This window comes from Xenopus laevis, chromosome 2L, assembly GCF_017654675.1.
Source record: "Xenopus laevis strain J_2021 chromosome 2L, Xenopus_laevis_v10.1, whole genome shotgun sequence".
NCBI lineage: Eukaryota > Metazoa > Chordata > Amphibia > Anura > Pipidae > Xenopus > Xenopus laevis.
The window spans coordinates 158,404,644-158,423,392 of record NC_054373.1 but is presented as its reverse complement, the minus strand read 5'-3'; the positions used below and the strand labels follow the sequence as shown (position 1 = coordinate 158,423,392).

The window sequence follows — 18,749 nt, the reverse complement described above, 5'->3', positions numbered from 1 at the left end:
GCTCACTGTAGTCATTTAACCTTGACATTAACACTGTTAGTTCTATTTCTGTGTTTACTTGTGATACAAAGTTGTGCAAAATAAGAACCACACAGGATGTTTCCATTGGGATTTGAATAAATAAGGGGACTACTTGGCTAAATGGAAAGTCATGTTCGAAATAGATAACACGAGGTTAAGCATTTAGACAAAAAAAAAAACATGAATGTCGATTATACATTAAATGGAACTGCACTCTACCATATAAAATTTCATTCCTAACCCAACAAGTGTATTTTTTAGTTGTAATATTGGTGTGTAGGCGCCATCTCAGGTCATTTTGCTTGGTCATGTGCTTTCAGAAAGAGCCAGCACTTTAGCATGGAACTGCTTTCTGACAGGCTATTGTTTCTCCTACTCAATGTAACTGAATGGGGTCACAATGGCACATAGATTTTTACTATTGAATGCTGTTCTTAGATCTACCAGGGAGCTGTTATCTGGTTACCTTACCATTGTTCAGCTGATGAGAGTCTGGATGGGGGAGGGGTATCACTCCTACTGTGCAACATTAAAGATTGACTGAAGTTTATCAGAGCACAAGTCACATGACTAGGAGCACCTGGGAAGCTAAATATGTCTAGCTCCATGTCAGATTTCAAAATTAAATATAAAGAAAAATCCATTTGCTCTTTTGAAAAACAGATTTCAGTGCAAAGTCTGCTGGAGCAAGACTATTATCTGATGCATTTTGAAATGTTTTCCCATGACGGTATCCTTTTAAGTAATATGTGGTGAGAGAGACCGTAGGAAGGAGGTCCCTACCCTGTAGAGCTTACAGTCTAAGTGGTTTGTAAGTTGGGTTGGCTGAAAGAAACAAAATAATAAATGCCAGATACCAGGTTGAACTCATCTTGTCGAACAGTGCAAAAAAGCCACAAAAAGCCTCTCCTGTCGAAATTTAAATGGTTAAATCAGAATCTAGTGCAATTGCTATAGAGTTAAGCTGTGGGAGGGGAGATGGTCGGCTGCAGCGGAGGCCGAAATGCCCCAGACTAATATTGTCAGTCCGTACAGACTTCATCTCTTTGACAAATGTACAGAGGTAATCCTTTACATTCGAAATAAAGGCAATTTCACCATCAATAAGGCTCATGGCACATGCAATGTATTCTCTGCTAGCTGAAAAGCACAGAACCCAGCAAAAGAGTCTGTCATTGTTAATATTGAAAACTGCCTTTCAAAGTCTGCGCCAGGCGGATTCCTGACACAAAACGTGAAAGTCCATCTCTGGATTCGGGCGTTTACCATCCGCTAAAAATAAACCGTCTCTGAATGTCACGGCCTGCATCATGCTAATGTTAAAGGTGATGCTTTACTGACCTTTGCCCTGGTGACTTTTACTTTTGAACCAATGTAGTAGAATTCTTGTGTGTGGCAAACTGGTTTTGGCTGGAGGAGAGCTAACTACTTCTATATTGTTTCAAGAGTCAGAACCAGGAGGGTAGAAAGGGACTGACATATAGGAGCAGATTTATCAAAGGTTGAGGTGAAGTTTCGAAGTGAAAAACGTCGAATGTTAAGCTATTTTTTGTGTACTTCGGCTAGGGAATAGTCATACTTTGATTCGAATTCGGTCTAATTTTTTTTTGACGTACTGTCTCGTTAAACTTCAACTTTGACCATTCACCACCTAAAAGCTGCCGAAGTGCTGTTTAAGCCTATGGGGGACCTCCTACAACCTGTATGGAGGCAATTTGGGGAGTTTGGGAGATCGAAGGTCGAAGTTAAAAATATACTTTGTATCGAAGTACGATCGTATGATTCGAAGTACGATTCGACGTAGGCGGAATTCGGCCCACTTCGACCTCAAAAAAAAAAAACTTCGACCTCCATTTAATTGGTTTTTTTGAATTCGAAGTTAAAAGTTTTTTTTAACTTCAACCTTCGATAAATATGCCCATACTGTTTCAATATAAATTATATTTAATTTATATTAAATTTTTTTAATGGATGTAATTTTTAGTAAGTTTCCTATGTACATTTTCTTTCAAAGGGTAACCTTTTATTTTTGGCTCAGCATCTCATTTTATTGTTTGTCTTTTGCCTTGTAGTCACATGCCAGGGTAATTAGGTCAGTAATATGCTGGCAGCCATCTATGCTTGGGAGTACCATGAAACTAGGCTACGGTCTGCTACTTCCATTTAAGACTAGCAAAACATTTGCCCAACTGAACGGTTCTGATTAAAATGTTTAACCTTAATAAAAATCCTTTTATTTGTTCCTTTCAGATGGACTTACAGACCCAGTCAGATCAGTTGGATCCCAACCCTGGCACAACTGTCACAAACTCATATATGTGAGGCCTAATCCGAAAACAGGCGTCCCTCTAGGTCACTGGCCTATTCCAGAATCCTTTTGGCCTGATCAGAATTCTCCAACACTAGTAAGTAATCAAATGATACGCATGATAATAATGACGCGTAAAATCTTCTTTACATTGCTTCTACCACTAACCCATCTAACAGTGGGTATAAGGGTTTAGAGGGGGAGGCTACACTGTATATAGTAACTTTCCCCCATAGGGTTTCTCGAACACAGTCTTACTTTTGTAACTAAATTACTATCCCTCTGTGTAGGGGGAGGGCTATAGGGATATATTTTGTCTGGGAGGTCAATGTAAAGTTGTAGTTATAATTTTCCCAAAGCTATGGGGGAGAGGGAGTATGCCTGGGACCAGATAAGTGTGTGTGCGAACACCAACGATCCACCTTTACGTTGCATTCTCTTGAAGAGTAGTTACAAATTCCTCACCCTAATTGGCCTTCAAGCTGTGCTTCCTCAGCCACTGCTTGAAGCCCCACACTTTCAGAATCACTGCATTAGGGTCTGGCCACACAGGCAGATTCGTAAGTTGCCAGGCGACAAATCTCCTCTTCTTCGTGGCGACTAATCTCCCCGAACTGCCTTCCGCCGGCTAAAATGAGATCTCCTGAGGGCAGGCACACGGATCGATTCGTTTTCCGAAGTCGCCCGACGTTTCCTCGTGAGGCAATAACGGGCGACTTCGGAAAAGGAAGCGATCCGTGTGCCTGCCCGCAGAAGGCAGATCGGGGAGATTAGTCACCGCGAAGAACAGGAGATGTCACAGGAGCTGACTTTAGTTGTTTAGTGTTTACGGCGGCGTGTTTTAATTGCATTTAATTGAATGTAACTGAAAAATAAAAAATAATATTAATATTAGGCACGAGAAGTACTTAAAGGCCCTTTTCCTTCTTTAAAAAAACCCAAAACAAATAGTATTCCTTATACAGCGCATATGTGTGTGTAATAACTTGGCCATTCTAGAAATGAGTTGCAGCTGCCCTGTTTCCTAGCTCGGTGGAATCAAAAAGCTGCATTAATGTGTGTAATTGCCTTGTGTTATTCCTGTTGAAGTGTTTCCCATCAGTAAGCTTCTTTAGCACTGTAGGGAACAAGCATTGTTGCTCTTGCTGACATTGACAAGATTGGGTAGGTTTTGCTGCCCTCAGCTTAAGTCCTCACCAGTCAGTGCATGTTTTCCTGCTGCCGGTCTTGTACTGCAGTGGGATGAAATGTGCATTACACACACAAGTTGTGACTGGTTCTGATGAAGCCTTAGTCATGTCTCACTCTATGAAGTTATTCTGGCAGCATTTTCACTATTTACACTCTGATAAATTAATTTATGTCATGGGACTTGTTTAATCCTTGGCTTCCTGTTGTTCCAACTAATTTTTTAATAACATTCGATGAAGCACTTGCAGAGGTGTGAATTTATCCGACTGAGTTGCTGTTTATTTTATTCAGTGAAGGAAGAAGGGCCAAAATTGACTTAAGATGGCCATTGACGTGCGAATATCCAGTGAACGATCGTACATTGCAATCTTCCGATCTGCAATTTGTCATTCAGATTAAATACTGTAATAAAAGAACAAATCAGATGATGGTCTGGCCATGATGGCAATCATACCAAAGTTATATCTGACAAATACTAGTGACAGTCACCCATGGATATCGTCAGATAGGAAATACATGCAGAGATATTATCGTTAGCCGACAGAAATTTCTAACCTGTTTGATCTGACCATCATGGAACAAAAAATGACAATCTACACGGTCCGAAAATTGTACAAAATGCATTTTCATGTGACTTTATCTTTGTGTCTATGGTCAGCTTTATATATAAAATCACTAGCCCCACTATATTGTGCAGCAGGGCCCAATATAACATGAAGTGAGTTTGTCCACAGATAGGATGATGTGGGATTAGTGCTATACTGTTGGAGCAGAGCAGTGGGGCTTGTCTAACAACACACTGTTTGGTGCAAGTCAAATACATGTCCTCTCCTCATTAACAGCCACCTCGTACTTCTCATCCTGTCGTGAAGTTCTCGTGTACGGACTCTGAGCCGATGATCATTGACAAGCTACCGTTTGATAAATATGAATTGGAGCCTTCACCGCTAACGCAGTTTATTCTAGAGAGAAAAGCTCCGCATAGCTGCTGGCCAGTAAGTACAACATTGTATATAAACCTCCAGGTCAGCTCAGTTACACAAGCAAGTTGTTTTAATTTAATAGCTGAAAGTGTCACTAACTTCCCACAATGCAGACTGCAAGCTGAAAGGACAGTGTTCCCTTTAGATTTAATTATAGTACAGGTATGGGATCCGTTATCCCGAATGCTTTCGAATTACTCTCCTGTAGACTCCATTTTATCCAAATAATCCAAATTTTTAAAAATTATTTCTCTGTAATAATAAAACAGCACCTTGTACTTGATCCAGATATATTGGAAGCAAAACCAGCCTATTGGGTTTATTTAATGTTTTCATTATTTTGTCCGTTATCCGGAAAACCCCACGTCCCAAACATGCTGGATAAAAGGTCCCATACCTGTATGTCCCCATTATGAGAAACCTTTACAATTACTTACTTTAGATGGTTTATTAATTATTAGTCTTTGTTTTCTGTCTCTTTTCGGCGTCTGGAAATCGACTGACCTTGGCTACCAAAAATAAATGTGTTTCTTAGTTCACCCTTTCTATTCATGTCCCAACTCTCAAGATAGTTATCTGCTTGCTAGGATTTAATTATCCTGGAAATCAGGCAAGTGTTAATTTTAGGCATGAGAGTTGCTGAAAATAAATCTCAAATTATTTTAGAATGCCGCTGTCTGTGTCATACTATGGCTTAGAAGGCGCATTTTACATACCATATTAATCTGCTTCTATACATTTGAACTGCAATTGCCTGCTGTTTCCCAAACTGGCCCTTTTCAGCTTGAAAATGTGTTTTCTGCTGAAAGCGGCCGATACCCAAAATATTCCATGTTGTGAAGTGCAACACGTGTCAGCAGTGTTAAACTTACTTGAATAGTGAACTTCTACTTTACACTGTGCTCTTTGTCAGTTGTCCGTTGCACCATCTGTCTGCCATTTTAGATCGGCGTTATTCATATTGTATATCCTTTCATTTAGAATACTTATTGAAGAAAACATTCTGCACTTTTTTGCTAAAGTAAGTTTAATTTCACGATTTATTTCCGAAGGTGTTTGTGGCAAACAGTGCAAAGTATAGTGAACTTGGACATCCGTTTGGATACCTGAAAGCCAGCACAGCACTTAACTGCGTAAACCTGTTTGTATTGCCTTACAATTATCCTGTTTTCCTTCCGCTGCTAGGTAAGCATGTAAGGGTATGACTTGTTATTTTTTTTAATCTTGTTTTTTTACCAGGTGATAATGATGTCTGTTACATTTAACATTAATAAAGTACACGTCATCCATATCTATGTGAATCCAAGTACTGTACTGCTCTCTGAACAATAAAGGACAGCTCTGAAATAGTTACCCCTATATTTATTTTCATGACATATGGCTCCTGCGCCACTTCCCACAACCAGCAGCCATATGCTACACAAGAATAAGCCCATCCCCAAGGATTCCACTAGCCTTGCCCTCCTTCTGGGGCAAGTAACAAGCATAACCCTAAAGCATGAAGTGTAAACTTTCATTATTCTTGCACCCAAAGCAGCGAGTGCCAAGACCTTGATATTGAATAGTAGGGCCACAGATGACTAATTTCAGAAGGTAAGTGTAAAAGGGGAAAACAGTTTTTTTATGAAATAGGGCCACTGGCTGTGGAAAGTGTCCGAGACACACTATTGATATTTTAGTAGGACAGAATGAAGGGTATCCTTCACTGTGCTGTTAACGTTCTACTACTTTCATTACGTTCTTTCTTACTTAAATGGTTGGTGGGTTATGTGCAACCGCTGAGGTGATCCATCTGTGTGTAATTATATCCTGTAATTAATCAATTGACTGAATCCTTTGTTGCTTTCCAGATGACTTGTTTAAAATACACAAAAATAAACCATCTTTAAAATGGAGACAGCTGTTTGAAAACTATTTGAAAACAATGCCACCTTATTATATTGGAGTAAGTAAATGATGGATTATATGTGTGTGTGTGTATCTATTGTGTGTATATATTTTGTGTGTGTGTATATGCACACACATAGATATATACACATGCGCACACACACACAGACACTTTTTATTTTATGCACAGCCATAAGCACAAATGTGCAGTTATTTAGTAATTGTTTCTTTCTTTTTTTTGTTCAGCCCCTAAAGAAAGCTCTAAGAATGATGGGAGCTCCAAACCTCATGCCAGACAGTATGGAATATGGACTGAGTTACAGTGTTGTCTCTTACCTCAAAAAGCTTAGTCAGCAGGTACAGTTTTCGGAACATGTCAATACACTTGTTACAGCTAACATGCAAGCTTCCCGAATCTATTTCCTTAATGACTGAAAAGGAAATACATTTTGCTTAGTGAATAAGAATCAAGTGGATCACTAATTGCATATGCATGAGTCTTAAAGGAACAGTAACATAAAATAAATGAAAGGGTTTTAAAGTAATACAAATATAATAATAATGTAGTGTTGTCCTGCACTGGTAAAACTGCTGTGTTTGCTTCCGAAACATTACTATTGTTTATATAAATAAGCTGCTGTGTAGCAATGGGGGCAGCCATTCAAATGAGAAAAGGCTCGGGTTACACAGTGGATAAACTCTGTAGAACATAATGGTGATATCTGTTATCCACTATTTAACCTGTGCCATATAGTCTCTTTTCAATTTCCACCATTGCTACACAGCAGCTTGTTTATATGAACTATACAAACGATAAATAAACAGTATATAAAAAAAGAATGGTTAGTCCTTTAGGTTTTCTCTTACCGATCCTTTATGGCAGTCTCTTAGCTGTACACAAAATCACACAAACGAAAAAGCTATATGAACTATAGTAGAGTTTCTGAAACAAACAGATCTGTTCTACCAGTGCAGGGCAACAATACATGATATTTTCATTACTTTAAAACACTTTCATTTTTTGGTGTTACTGTTCCTTTCAGCAAGACTTCTTGTTGAGATTCACTTACAACGTAGTTGTGTAACTACCATAAAGTTTGAGAATAAGACATTTTTATAAATATATACTAATGCTAATCAGTTTGTGTTCCATTGGGCCCCAATACATCCTTGGCCCCACACCAGACGCTGGATCTTGTTTTTTTGTTATACTCCTGAAATAACTTCTTCAGATGCCATTTTTGAGTGGTTTCTTTAATTTTTTTTTTCTTTTTCGTTGTGTAGGCAAAAGTTGAATCTGACAGAGTGATAGGCTCAATAGGAAAGAAATTCCCACAAGAAACTGGCATTAAAGTGCGGAGTGGTTCAAATGCCTTGTCGCTGGCCCTTAGGAAAGATTTCAAGCAACTGCTTCAGGAAATCACTGGGGAAGTGCCACAGAGACCGATGGATCTTAATATGAAGGAGTTTGCTGGCTTCCAGATAGCCCTTTTGAATAAAGTATGTTAATCCTTGGCTCACTTGTGTCTCTTCAAGTGATGTTTTCCAGAAGTGTTACTGTTCTCTCTTCTCCACAGGACATAAAGCCGCAGACTTTTAGAAATGCCTATGACGTCCCACGAACAAATCTTCTGGATCATCTAACAAGAATGAGGGTGAACCTCCTTAGGTCAACAAGGCAATTCCTTAAAGGGCAAGATGAAGGTGCAGTATTCCAATCGCCTTTCACATTTGCCTATTTTGGATTCCAGCTCCACTAGTGTAAATCTCCTTTGATAATGGTTACAATTGAATGCAGAATATTTTTGGTATGTATGTTAAATAAGGAAATGATGGAGAAAAGCCATTTTCAAATTTGGAGAACTTGAGGATGTGATACTTGTTTGATTGGTTCCTTTTTTATCATATATCGGTCTAGTTCATGTGCATTAGGAGCAATGCAAGAAGAGCAAGTAAACATAGATGAGGCCTAAGATATTGCAGATGCATTGGTTGTAGCACAAATGTGATTTGTCTGAAATAACACAGATTTTTCTATGGTCCCCCATAGATCAGGCGCACAGCATTCCTATAGTCCAGATGGGAAATTACCAAGAATTCCTAAAGCACATTCCATCACCCTTACGAGAGCTTGATTATGACCAACCCCGGAGACTTCACACTTTTGGAAATCCATTTAAATTGGACAAAAAGGTATTTGATCCAAGAAACTGGACCCTTGGTTGAGGCTTTGCATGCAAAGAAAACGTTAATCTAATAACATTTTCTTTTGTAAGTCATAGCTAATAAAAATCAAAATATCTGCGTCTCATAAAACAGCATAAGTTCAAGTAACTTTACAGCTGTCCCATAAAGTGTTTATTCTTTCATCTTTTCTGCATCCTGAAATGTAATATGCACATTAGCTGTTGGGGTCAGTAGCCAGGTAACTGTAAACACGAGTTAAACAGCGAATTCTTCAAGAACCACAAAAATAAGACATTGTAGAACTTCCATATATATGCGACTATTGTTTCTTTTTAGGGGATGATGATTGATGAAGCTGATGAGTTTGTGTCAGGGAACCAGAACAAACACAAGCGCACAGGAGAACCAAACATGCAAGGAGTCCCAAAGAGGAGGCGGTGTATGTCCCCGTTGTTGCGCAGCAGACCCCAATCTCCAGCAGTTATAAACAACCACATAGGAGGGAAAGATCCCCCCATTTCAGTTAACCAGGTGTCCCCTGACCTGCCAAAACCCGTGGCTGTACATAAAAGTAAGAATTATGGTTACGTCAGTAAATTTATTTCCATTTGGATAATTGGAATGGATGTGTAACTTTGTAGTATGCGTGTTTTTATGTCGGAGTAGCAGAATGGTCCGAAATAAGTCTGACACAGTAGCTTTTCATTCACAGAGGACTCTGAGCACAGCAGTGCCACAACTTCAAACTGGATTAAGGCAGGAAGCAGAACTGCAGGGGATCTTTTGTAACATTGATTGCGGCTGCTTGATTGACACAACCTGGCAAAAGCTCTTGACTTTTTTTTCCCCCTCTGTTTTTAATACAATATGAATTTTGAATAATGGAAGTGGAGAAAAGCCATCCACTGCCTTTCTTCTCCTCTGTGTGCAAGGACAGACGCAGGATCTGCCTGTTAACACACACACAGAACAGATTTGGTGGTGGAAAAACAAAAGCATGCTTATTTGTGCTGAAATCCACTTTGTGCTTGCCCTAATAAACAGATCCTGTGCCTGTCAGCACACACAGATAGAGGGGCGGAAGGCAGTTTTCTCAATGGCTTATTTACATCAGTGGAGAAAACAACCCATGTACCACTGGCCTAAAAGTGAAATGCTGATTAGTTGCTATGGGTTACTAGACTAGGCAAAACTGAGATTTAAATAATTAAATGGGCAAAGTTTAAAAGTTAATCTTTTGTTGACATACTGGGTTTCTTTATGCTTTTGCCACTTTAAGGGTTAGGCCACGCGAGGAGATTCGGGAAGGTTTTGTTGCCTGGCGACTAATCGCCACGTCTTTTGCGCGACTATCTCCCCAAACTGCCTCAGCGGTTTTCCCCATAGGCTACAGTCATGCAAAAGACGTGGCGATTAGTCGCCAGGCGACAAAACCTCCCCGAATCTCCTCATCTGGACTTACCCTAAAAGTTAATCTTTTGTTGACATACTGGGTTTTTTCTGCTTTTGCCACTTTAAACAACATATGCATTTTAGGTCGTTTTTTCTGTAATTGGTTTCAATTTTTAATTGTGTAGCTCCATATCCAAGCTCCGTCTATAGCCTGTAGTCCCAGCTCATGTAGGTTATTTGATTTACATTGCCCATGGCAGTTCATACAGCTGTTTGTGGTCTGTGTCAGAAATGTATGTTGATTAAATTCTTTCTTTACTGTAGATACTGATCTGAGCAACAATGCCACAGTAAATGAAGCTACAGAAAATCATGTTGCTGACCATTTTTGTGATGACCTATTGATTACTAAATCAGAGCCATTTGGAACATTGTCCAGTGCTGCTTTAGAAGCAACTGAAGGCTATGCAGCCGAGAAGGACTCTAACTTTAGGCCAAATGACACTAGTGATGTGTTTCTTGAAAATACAAAAGAGACTGGCGATAATGAAAGCTGCTTACCAAACAACAACGCAGCATTTACACACAGAAAAAGGCGGTTACAACAATGCCGGAGCTATGAAGAGGCCAACATTGAGCTCAAAGCACAAATCCTAAAAGAAATTCGAAAGCCAGGGAGAAGTAAGTTCTGTATGGTCTGTCTTTCCATTGAATGAAAATCGTATCTGCTAAGTGCAATAACAGTATATTTTGTTTTTAGAATATGGAATCATTTTCACTTTGCTGAAAGATGTTCAAGGTGATCTACAAACGCGCCTTCTTTTTCTGCAGAATGTCATCAAAGAGGCAGCCAGGTAAGAAATGTCAAATCTTCAGGGCTTGTGACATGCTACACATTTTGTACCTTTACTGCTTCTTTCAATGTGCCGAGGATCTCTGTAGCTGGATACCCATTGACAGCCAATAGGAAGAGCCACGAATAACTCTACACCTGTGATTGTCTGCCAGAAACTATTTTTCAGTAGAAGGCACTTATTATGGAGAAGCTATCCTCTGCATCAAAGTGGCAATCACAATATTTCTGTCCAGACAAATGTCTAGTGCATACAGTTATTCTCCTACTGCAATAAAGTTAAACAGAATCCTACGTCGATGCCTTTTTTTATGCAAATGCTTGCAATTTTATATTTTTTTGCCAGTAACAAAGGTGCAGCCAGACCTCCCTCCTCCTGGCATGATCTTCTCAGCAAATTCACATGCGTGCGAACCACTGGCGGGCTTCGAGGGGGTGTGGGCCCTGGTGCAATCGCACCCTTTGCTCCCCTGCTAGTTCCGCTACTGTTTTTTTGCATTTTTTCATAAAAGTTTTATAAGAGACCTATAGGATAAATGAAAACCCCTAATTTTGTAGGCAATTCTAAGTAATATATGGTGTTGCTTTTACATGGAGCTAAAAATTAATATTATTATAGCCCCTTTATTGGAGCTCTCCATAGATGTTCACTTGTCCCTGGGCGTGTCCTAACAGTCCCTGCCAGAAGCACAGTAGGAGGGGGACAGCAAATCACAGCCCTGCAGTCACACAAGCAGACAGGCTTTAGTTCCCCATCAGGTCTTACTAGCAGCTGATTGGTTCCTGTCCTACAGTGCAGTGAGCTGAGTGCCGCCGGCTCCCCTGCACAGCCTGGGAATTTAGGGAGCAGGAAGTGGAATAGAATGTAGGGATTATTAGGGTTTTTGCAGAAATATTCGATAAATCAACTGGAAACACTTACTTTTTTAAGCACAATTCTTCCTTATCTGAATGAGTATAATGCACTGGTACATTATTATTTTTTACACAAAATGTCTCCTTTAAGAATTACTGATTCATTTTTAAAGAGATACTGTCATGGGAAAAAAATTTTTTTCAAAATGCATAAGTTAATAGTGCTGCTCCAGCAGAATTCTGCACTGAAATCCATTTCTCAAAAGAGCAAACAGATTTTCTCATATTCAATTTTGAAATCTGACATGGGGCTAGACATATTGTCAATTTCCCAGCTGCCCCAATTCATATGACTTGTGCTCTGATAAACTTCAATCACTCTTTACTGCTGTACTGCAAGTTAGAGTGATATCACCCCCCTCCCTTTTCCCCCCAGCAGCCAAACAAAAGAACAATGGGAAGGTAACGAGATAGCAGCTCCCTAACACAAGATAACAGCTTGCTGCCTGGTAGATCTAAGAACAACACTCAATAGTAAAAACCCATGTCTCACTGAGCCACATTCAGTTACATTGAGAAGGAAAAACAGCAGCCTGCCAGAAAGCATTTCTCTCCTAAAGTGCAGGCACAAATCACATGACTCGGGGCAGCTGGGAAATCGACAATGTCTAGCCCCATGTCAGATTTCAAAATTGAATAAAAAAAAATCTGTTTGCTCTTTTGAGAAATGGATTTCAGTGCAAAATTCTGCTGGAGTAGCACTATTAACTGATGTGTTTTGAAAAAAAACATGTTTTCTGATGACAGGATCCCTTTAAGAAGCTAATCCATTTGGCCCTTGCATATTTTACGCTCCATGTTTGTATAGAAAGTTCCCATAAATCAAGGGCTGCATCATTTTTGATTTTATTAAAATCTGTATCTGGATCCTGTAGAAGGGTTGGTTTCTATATTTTATGCTGCATTTTTACACATTTAAAAAGTAATTTAATTCACGTAATTGGTCATTCACCAGTGCACTCACTTTTTTGGACTAGTGCAACAGACTAATGAAATGTAATATCCGTATTAAAGATGGGGAGCAGAGGTGTCCCATATGAATAATTTTTTGACATTTTGTTCGTAAATGCTCATCAGAGCATGAATAATGTTTGTACTATGTTTTGTGTGCAGGTTTAAAAAAAGAAACTTAATCGAGCAATTGGAAGGATTCTTGGAAGAAATTCACAGAAGGGCCAGTCAAGTCAACCACTTAAGTAGCTGTTAAGTAAATCTCTATGCTGCTCTGCTGGGAGGTACAATACGGAACACTTTCCTCATGCAGTCATGTGATTGGAGAATCGAATCCACCAGGTCCATGGAGTGACTGTATATCTAACTGCATATAATATATGGGTTTTTTTTTTTGTTTGTTTTTTTAACATGCAATGAAATAACGAGGCTTTTAAGAATATCTGGACGGTCTTTGGTCAACTCCGTTGATATTCTCAGGTTCTACAGTGTATCTTCTTCACCTACCGTTCACATTAATCACTGACTCTAAAGAAAGTTTGCCAAAACGAAAGAAAGAAAAAAAAAAAGGGCTCACTGAAAGATTTCTTCTGAGACAAAGCATTTTATAGGACTGGACGTGCTGCGGCCATGGACAGACCTTTACATGTAGTTCCACATTTCTAATTAAGTATAAGGAAGCACATCCGTTTATCAAGGTAATATTTTGTACATAGTTATTTTGAATATACTATTGTAAGTTGTACAGGCGTTTTTTGAAAGCTATTTAAACAGAGGCACTTTTGTTATTCCATCAATAAAAAAAGCTCTATTTTATTGTTTGTCAAACCACTATTTCTATGATTTTTTTTTTTTTTCTTTTTAGTAAGGCAATTTGCTTTCAATAGCCGTTTAGTGCCTTAAAGGGATTTTTAGTAGTGATGGCGAATATGACCCGTTTCGCTTCACCGAAATTCAAAACAAATTGTTTTGGACACACAACTATTTTTTTCACCCATTGAAATGTATGGGGGTCATTTTCGAGGCGAAACTGGGCCAAAAAAAATGTTGTTCGTTACTACTTTTTAGGAATATGGATTCAAAAAATAAATGTCACACTAGGTCACTGGCATGCAGAAAGCACATGTGAAAGGGAATTGCCCAAGATGTGTCGATGTTTCCCCAAACAGAGTAAAGGGATTGCAGCAATCACATGCCAAGTACCAGGTCATTTTGTACTTATTGGCCAACCTTCCTATTTACTGGGGAGCAATCAGTCCCGGGCATGAATCTTCCAATATAATATCCTTTGTGCTTTATTTATGTGAATACAGGTGTGGGATCCATTATGCAGAAACTAGTTATCCAGAAAGTTCTGAATTCCAGAAAGGCCATCTCCCATCGACTCCAAATTTTTAAAAATGGTATTGGATTTGTTATCTGAAAACCCCTTTATCTAGGAAGCTCTGAATTACAGAATGGCCATTTCCAATAGACTTCATTTTATCTAAATAATCCAAATTTTGAAAAATAATTTCCTTTTTCTCTGTACTAAGAAAACAGAACCTTGTACTTGATGCAAATATAATTAATCCTTATTGGAAGCAAAACCAGCCTATTGGGTTTATTTAATGTTTTCATGATTTTCTAGTAGACTTAAAGCGATCCTGTCATCGGAAAACATGTTTTTTTCAAAGTGCATCAGTTAATAGTGCTACTCCAGCAGAATTCTGCACTGAAATCCATTTCTCAAAAGAGCAAACAGATTTTTTTATATTCAATTTTGAAATCTGACATGGGGCTAGACATTTTGTCAATTTCCCAGCTGCCCCAAGTCATGTGACTTGTGCCTGCACTTTAGGAGAGAAATGCTTTCTGGCAGGCTGCTGTTTTTCCTTCTCAATGTAACTGAATGTGTCTCAGTGGGACATGGGTTTTTACTATTGAGTGTTGTTCTTAGATCTACCAGGCAGCTGTTATCTTGTGTTAGGGAGCTGCTATCTGGTTACCTTCCCATTGTTCTTTTGTTTGGCTGCTGGGGGGGGGGGAGGGGGGTGATATCACTCCAATTTGCAGTACAGCAGTAAAGAGTGATTGAAGTTTATCAGAGCACAAGTCACATGACCAGGGGCAGCTGGGAAATTGACAAAATGTCTAGCCCCATGTCAGATTTCAAAATTGAATATAAGAAAAATCTGTTTGCTCTTTTGAGAAATGGATTTCAGTGCAGAATTCTGCTGGAGCATCACTATTAACTGATTCATTTTGAAAAAAAATATTTTTTTCCCATGACCGTATCCCTTTAAGGTATGAAGATCCAATTATGGAAAAATCTGTTATTTGGGAAACCCCAGATCCCAAGCAGGTCCGAGGTCCAATACTTGTACTGCCAATGCCATTCTATTGCTTTAGATTTTTTTGAATACAGATATTCCTTTAAAATTTGCTTTCCATGGGTCGAACAGATCTGCTGCCCCCAGGGCTGGCAAAACATTATGTAAATCACTGTGGCTCTGTAGTCTAAACCTGCAGGGAAGGAAACCGAATAAATCATTTCTTGTAGTTGTCTATTATCAGCTTGGAGGGCCGTGCATTTACACGGAGCTTCCAGCAAGCCGTTTCATGATTTATTTTTTAGATTTATTATTTAGATCAAAAAATACATAAAAGAAGCCACAAAAAAAGAATTCTTTAAATACTTCTCTTTTATATCAGATGTCAGGGAAAGGGACCAGAGATCAAGAGGACTCTTAGGTTTTAGTCTACCATTTTTGGAAATACACTTTACCAGGCCTTCCTGCCATAGAAAGGAGTATTGTATGTGGGACCGGTGGTAGATCTCTCCTACACAATTGATTGGATGGGTGTTTGACAGGACTGAGGCTGTGCCTACTCTGGGAATAAATCTGGTGCTTATTATTGGGGCTTGTCCATGTAGTAAAGGGTTTCTGGGGAGCACATATGTAGCTGGATATGATCAGCAGCTGACCAGGCTGTGCCTTAAAAGTCTAATTAGCCTATAGGCTATTCCATGACAATAGAAATCTCAAGAGCAAAACATGGTTCCAAAGCATGGGAAAAATTTAGTTTTTTTTTTTTATCTGAAAAATTGGTTTTTGACCAAAAAAATAACCTTGAAAACGTGAATTTTCGTTGAAAACCCAACTTGAACCTTAACAAATATCACCTTTAAAGTATGGGGTTCCAGGTTAAGGAAAGATCCCATATCTGGCAAACCCCAGGCACTGAGCATTTTGGAGAACCGGTTCCATACCTGTACATTATGGTTAAAAAAAAGAATGAAATAGTAAATTGCATATCTCTAACTCAAAACTTAAAATGAGCTGTACAATAGGATTGTAATTTATTACATGTCTCAGGTGCAAGATGCAGAGTGAAAATGCTAAAAGACCAATGTTTTGAACCACTATACACTTCAACTTGGCAACTACACATATAGGATCCCTTATCCAGAAACCAGTTATTCAGAAAATTCCGAATGATTGAAAGGCTGTCTCCCATAGATAATCAAATAATCCACATCTTTAAAAATGATTTCTTTTTTCTCTGTAATAATAAAACAGTAACTTGTACTTGATCCCAACTAAGATATAATTAATTCTTATTGGAAGCAAAACCAGCCTATTGGGTGTATTTAATGTTTACATGATTTTCTAGTAGACTTAAGGTATGGAGATTCAAATTATGGAAAGATCCATTATCCGGAAAACCCCAGGTCCCGAGCATTCTGGATAACAGGTCCCATACCTGTACTAATAAAATGCAAATAAATACATTGGCCGGTTTCTTACCTAGGAAGGAAAACATCCACTTGTATCCTCTTCATGCTGCTGGTCCATAATGCAATTGGCTGTCAGGTTTGTCTCAGTGCAGGACAGTGGTATGTTCCGGTCAGAGGGCCGTACCACAAACATGCCGACTGTATCATTAATGTACGGCAGCTCCATCACTGTAAACCTTTTCAGAGGAGGAGTTTCAAACTGGCCAAGCAAAGTAATGAGGAAAAATAGCAACGAGTTTATATCGACTGTCATTTAGAGGGTTTCTCTCTTATTGCAGCGCTGTGGGAAAAATACTGGTGGGAATGTGATACTTTTTAAATCCGTTTCACTGCAAAAAAAGGATGTGCCTTTTGTTTGAACACATGTCCCTTTTAAAGGGGAACTATCGTGAAAATGAAAATTGAATATAAGCTTCATCATACTGAAATAAGAAACTTTCTTAATACAATCAAATAATCAAGTTTATGTTCACTATTCTTCTCTCGGCATCTGTTTCTCTTCATTCTGTCTTCATGCAGCAGTTGGGCTGATATTCAGATATTCATTGACAGTTAGATCCAATATATCTTATAGGGAGTGCTTCTGTTTCTAGCAGATGAATTAGCGCTCACCAAATAACTGATTCCAGTACAAACAAAATCTAACAAAATAACTGCCTTTTGCACAAATCCTGCATGTAGAGAGACATGAGGTCTGGTGATTTAATAGAGTGAGCACTAATACATCTTCAAGGCAAAAGGAGCCCCCCTATAAAATATATAACTGTCAATGGAAATCTGACACCCAATTGCTGCATGAAGACAGAATGAAGAGAAACAGATGCTGAGAGAGGGATAGTGAAGATAAACTTGATTATTTCAGAAACAGTACAGAATATTGATTGTATGTAGAAAGTTTATTATTTCAGTATGTTAAAAGCTTGTATTAAATTTTCATTTTCACAATAGTTCCCCTTTAACCATTCATTGCTGATCCAGATACTGATGTATGCTCTTCAGCGTAATGCACGGCTCAGTAATGGCTGCTCACCATAATTGACGTTTGCGGTTTGGTGCATCATGGGAACGTTGATAGTGGATCCATCAGTGCTGATAAATGGCAGGGGCTGAGTGTCTGTGAAAGAGAACTTTGTTTTCACGGGGTACCACTGTCTGTATCCCACCTGGAGGGTCAAACACAGAAAATATCATTCACATATGTGGGACCAAGACCACCAACAGCATCAGTACGGCCGTGTCATCCTTTTAAAGGACAAAAATAAAACCAGCATCTGTAATTATATATCCAGACATCATTTCTTATGCTTGAAGGGGCCGCTTATTATTACAAATGTCCAAGGAAGCAAAATAAAGACAAAAGAGATCCTAAAATGGTGTAAAAAAAAAGTTATAATAACATTTTTTTATTAGTTACAACTTTTAAAGACAACCCCGCTTTAAAATATGAAAAAAACAGCATTTTTTAGAACTTTTATGACTTTTCGGCATACAGGATATGATGTCACTGACATAAGATTGAGGAGGATGTAGCTTCATCTTATCAGTTCGCTAGATCTAAGCTGGCGAAGGAAACTCTGGCGAAAGAAAACTTTCTGTAAAATTCGCACTTTAGTGAATTTGCAGATTAACGATCATCTGACTGAGCAAAAATTCACGTGGTGGAATGGCGTGAAACTGCACTAGCTACAGTCTCTTTCACTAGCGAATTGTTCTCTACACCTCTTAGTAAATTGGTGATGTTCCTGCGGATGGGATTTTTCGCGAATATTCGCTAGCGGCGGCCACTTCACCCTTTAGTAAATCTGTCCCTTGGTATCCCACTATCCTCTTCTCTGCCAAAGCTATGAGTGTGTATTTCAGCTGTGCTATGCCCACTGGCAGTTGCCAAACACAAGTTGAAAGTGCCACTCGTATACCCTGAGGGGCATATTTATTATGCTGTGTAAAAAAACAACTGGATAATACGTCGGTAGTGATGCGCAAATTTATTAGCCAGCCGTGGATTTGCAGCAAATTTCCGCACTTCGTTTTCACTAAACTGCTGTGGAAGAATTCGCTGCAACAAAAAATAATTTTGACGTCCATTGACTTTAATGCATTTGGACAAAAGAGTCGCACGTATAGAAATTGTCACTCGCATCAAAATTGTTACACGTCAAAATAATTTTGACGCCCACTGACTGCGTTTCTTGAATTTTTCGGGAAAGCAAAATAGGACAGATCTGCACATCACCATACGGCAGCTTCACCGTGTAAAAAACAGTGTGTCATTTTTACACA

General features: G+C 38.9%; 1 protein-coding gene across 1 annotated transcript in view; it reads left to right on the top strand.

Moving 5' to 3' along the window:
* ints6.L (integrator complex subunit 6 L homeolog) overlaps positions 1 to 13,241 on the top strand; it is a 39,053-nt gene extending 25,812 nt beyond the window's left edge. Inside the window, 12 exon segments of the mRNA NM_001096482.1 lie at positions 2,272 to 2,426; positions 4,363 to 4,515; positions 5,556 to 5,688; positions 6,354 to 6,448; positions 6,637 to 6,747; positions 7,675 to 7,890; positions 7,968 to 8,094; positions 8,441 to 8,583; positions 8,914 to 9,148; positions 10,294 to 10,650; positions 10,730 to 10,823; positions 12,851 to 13,241. Coding sequence (NP_001089951.1) covers positions 2,272 to 2,426; positions 4,363 to 4,515; positions 5,556 to 5,688; positions 6,354 to 6,448; positions 6,637 to 6,747; positions 7,675 to 7,890; positions 7,968 to 8,094; positions 8,441 to 8,583; positions 8,914 to 9,148; positions 10,294 to 10,650; positions 10,730 to 10,823; positions 12,851 to 12,944 — 1,913 coding nt within the window. The 3' untranslated portion in view covers positions 12,945 to 13,241.
* Positions 13,242 to 18,749: the final 5,508 nt, after the last annotated feature.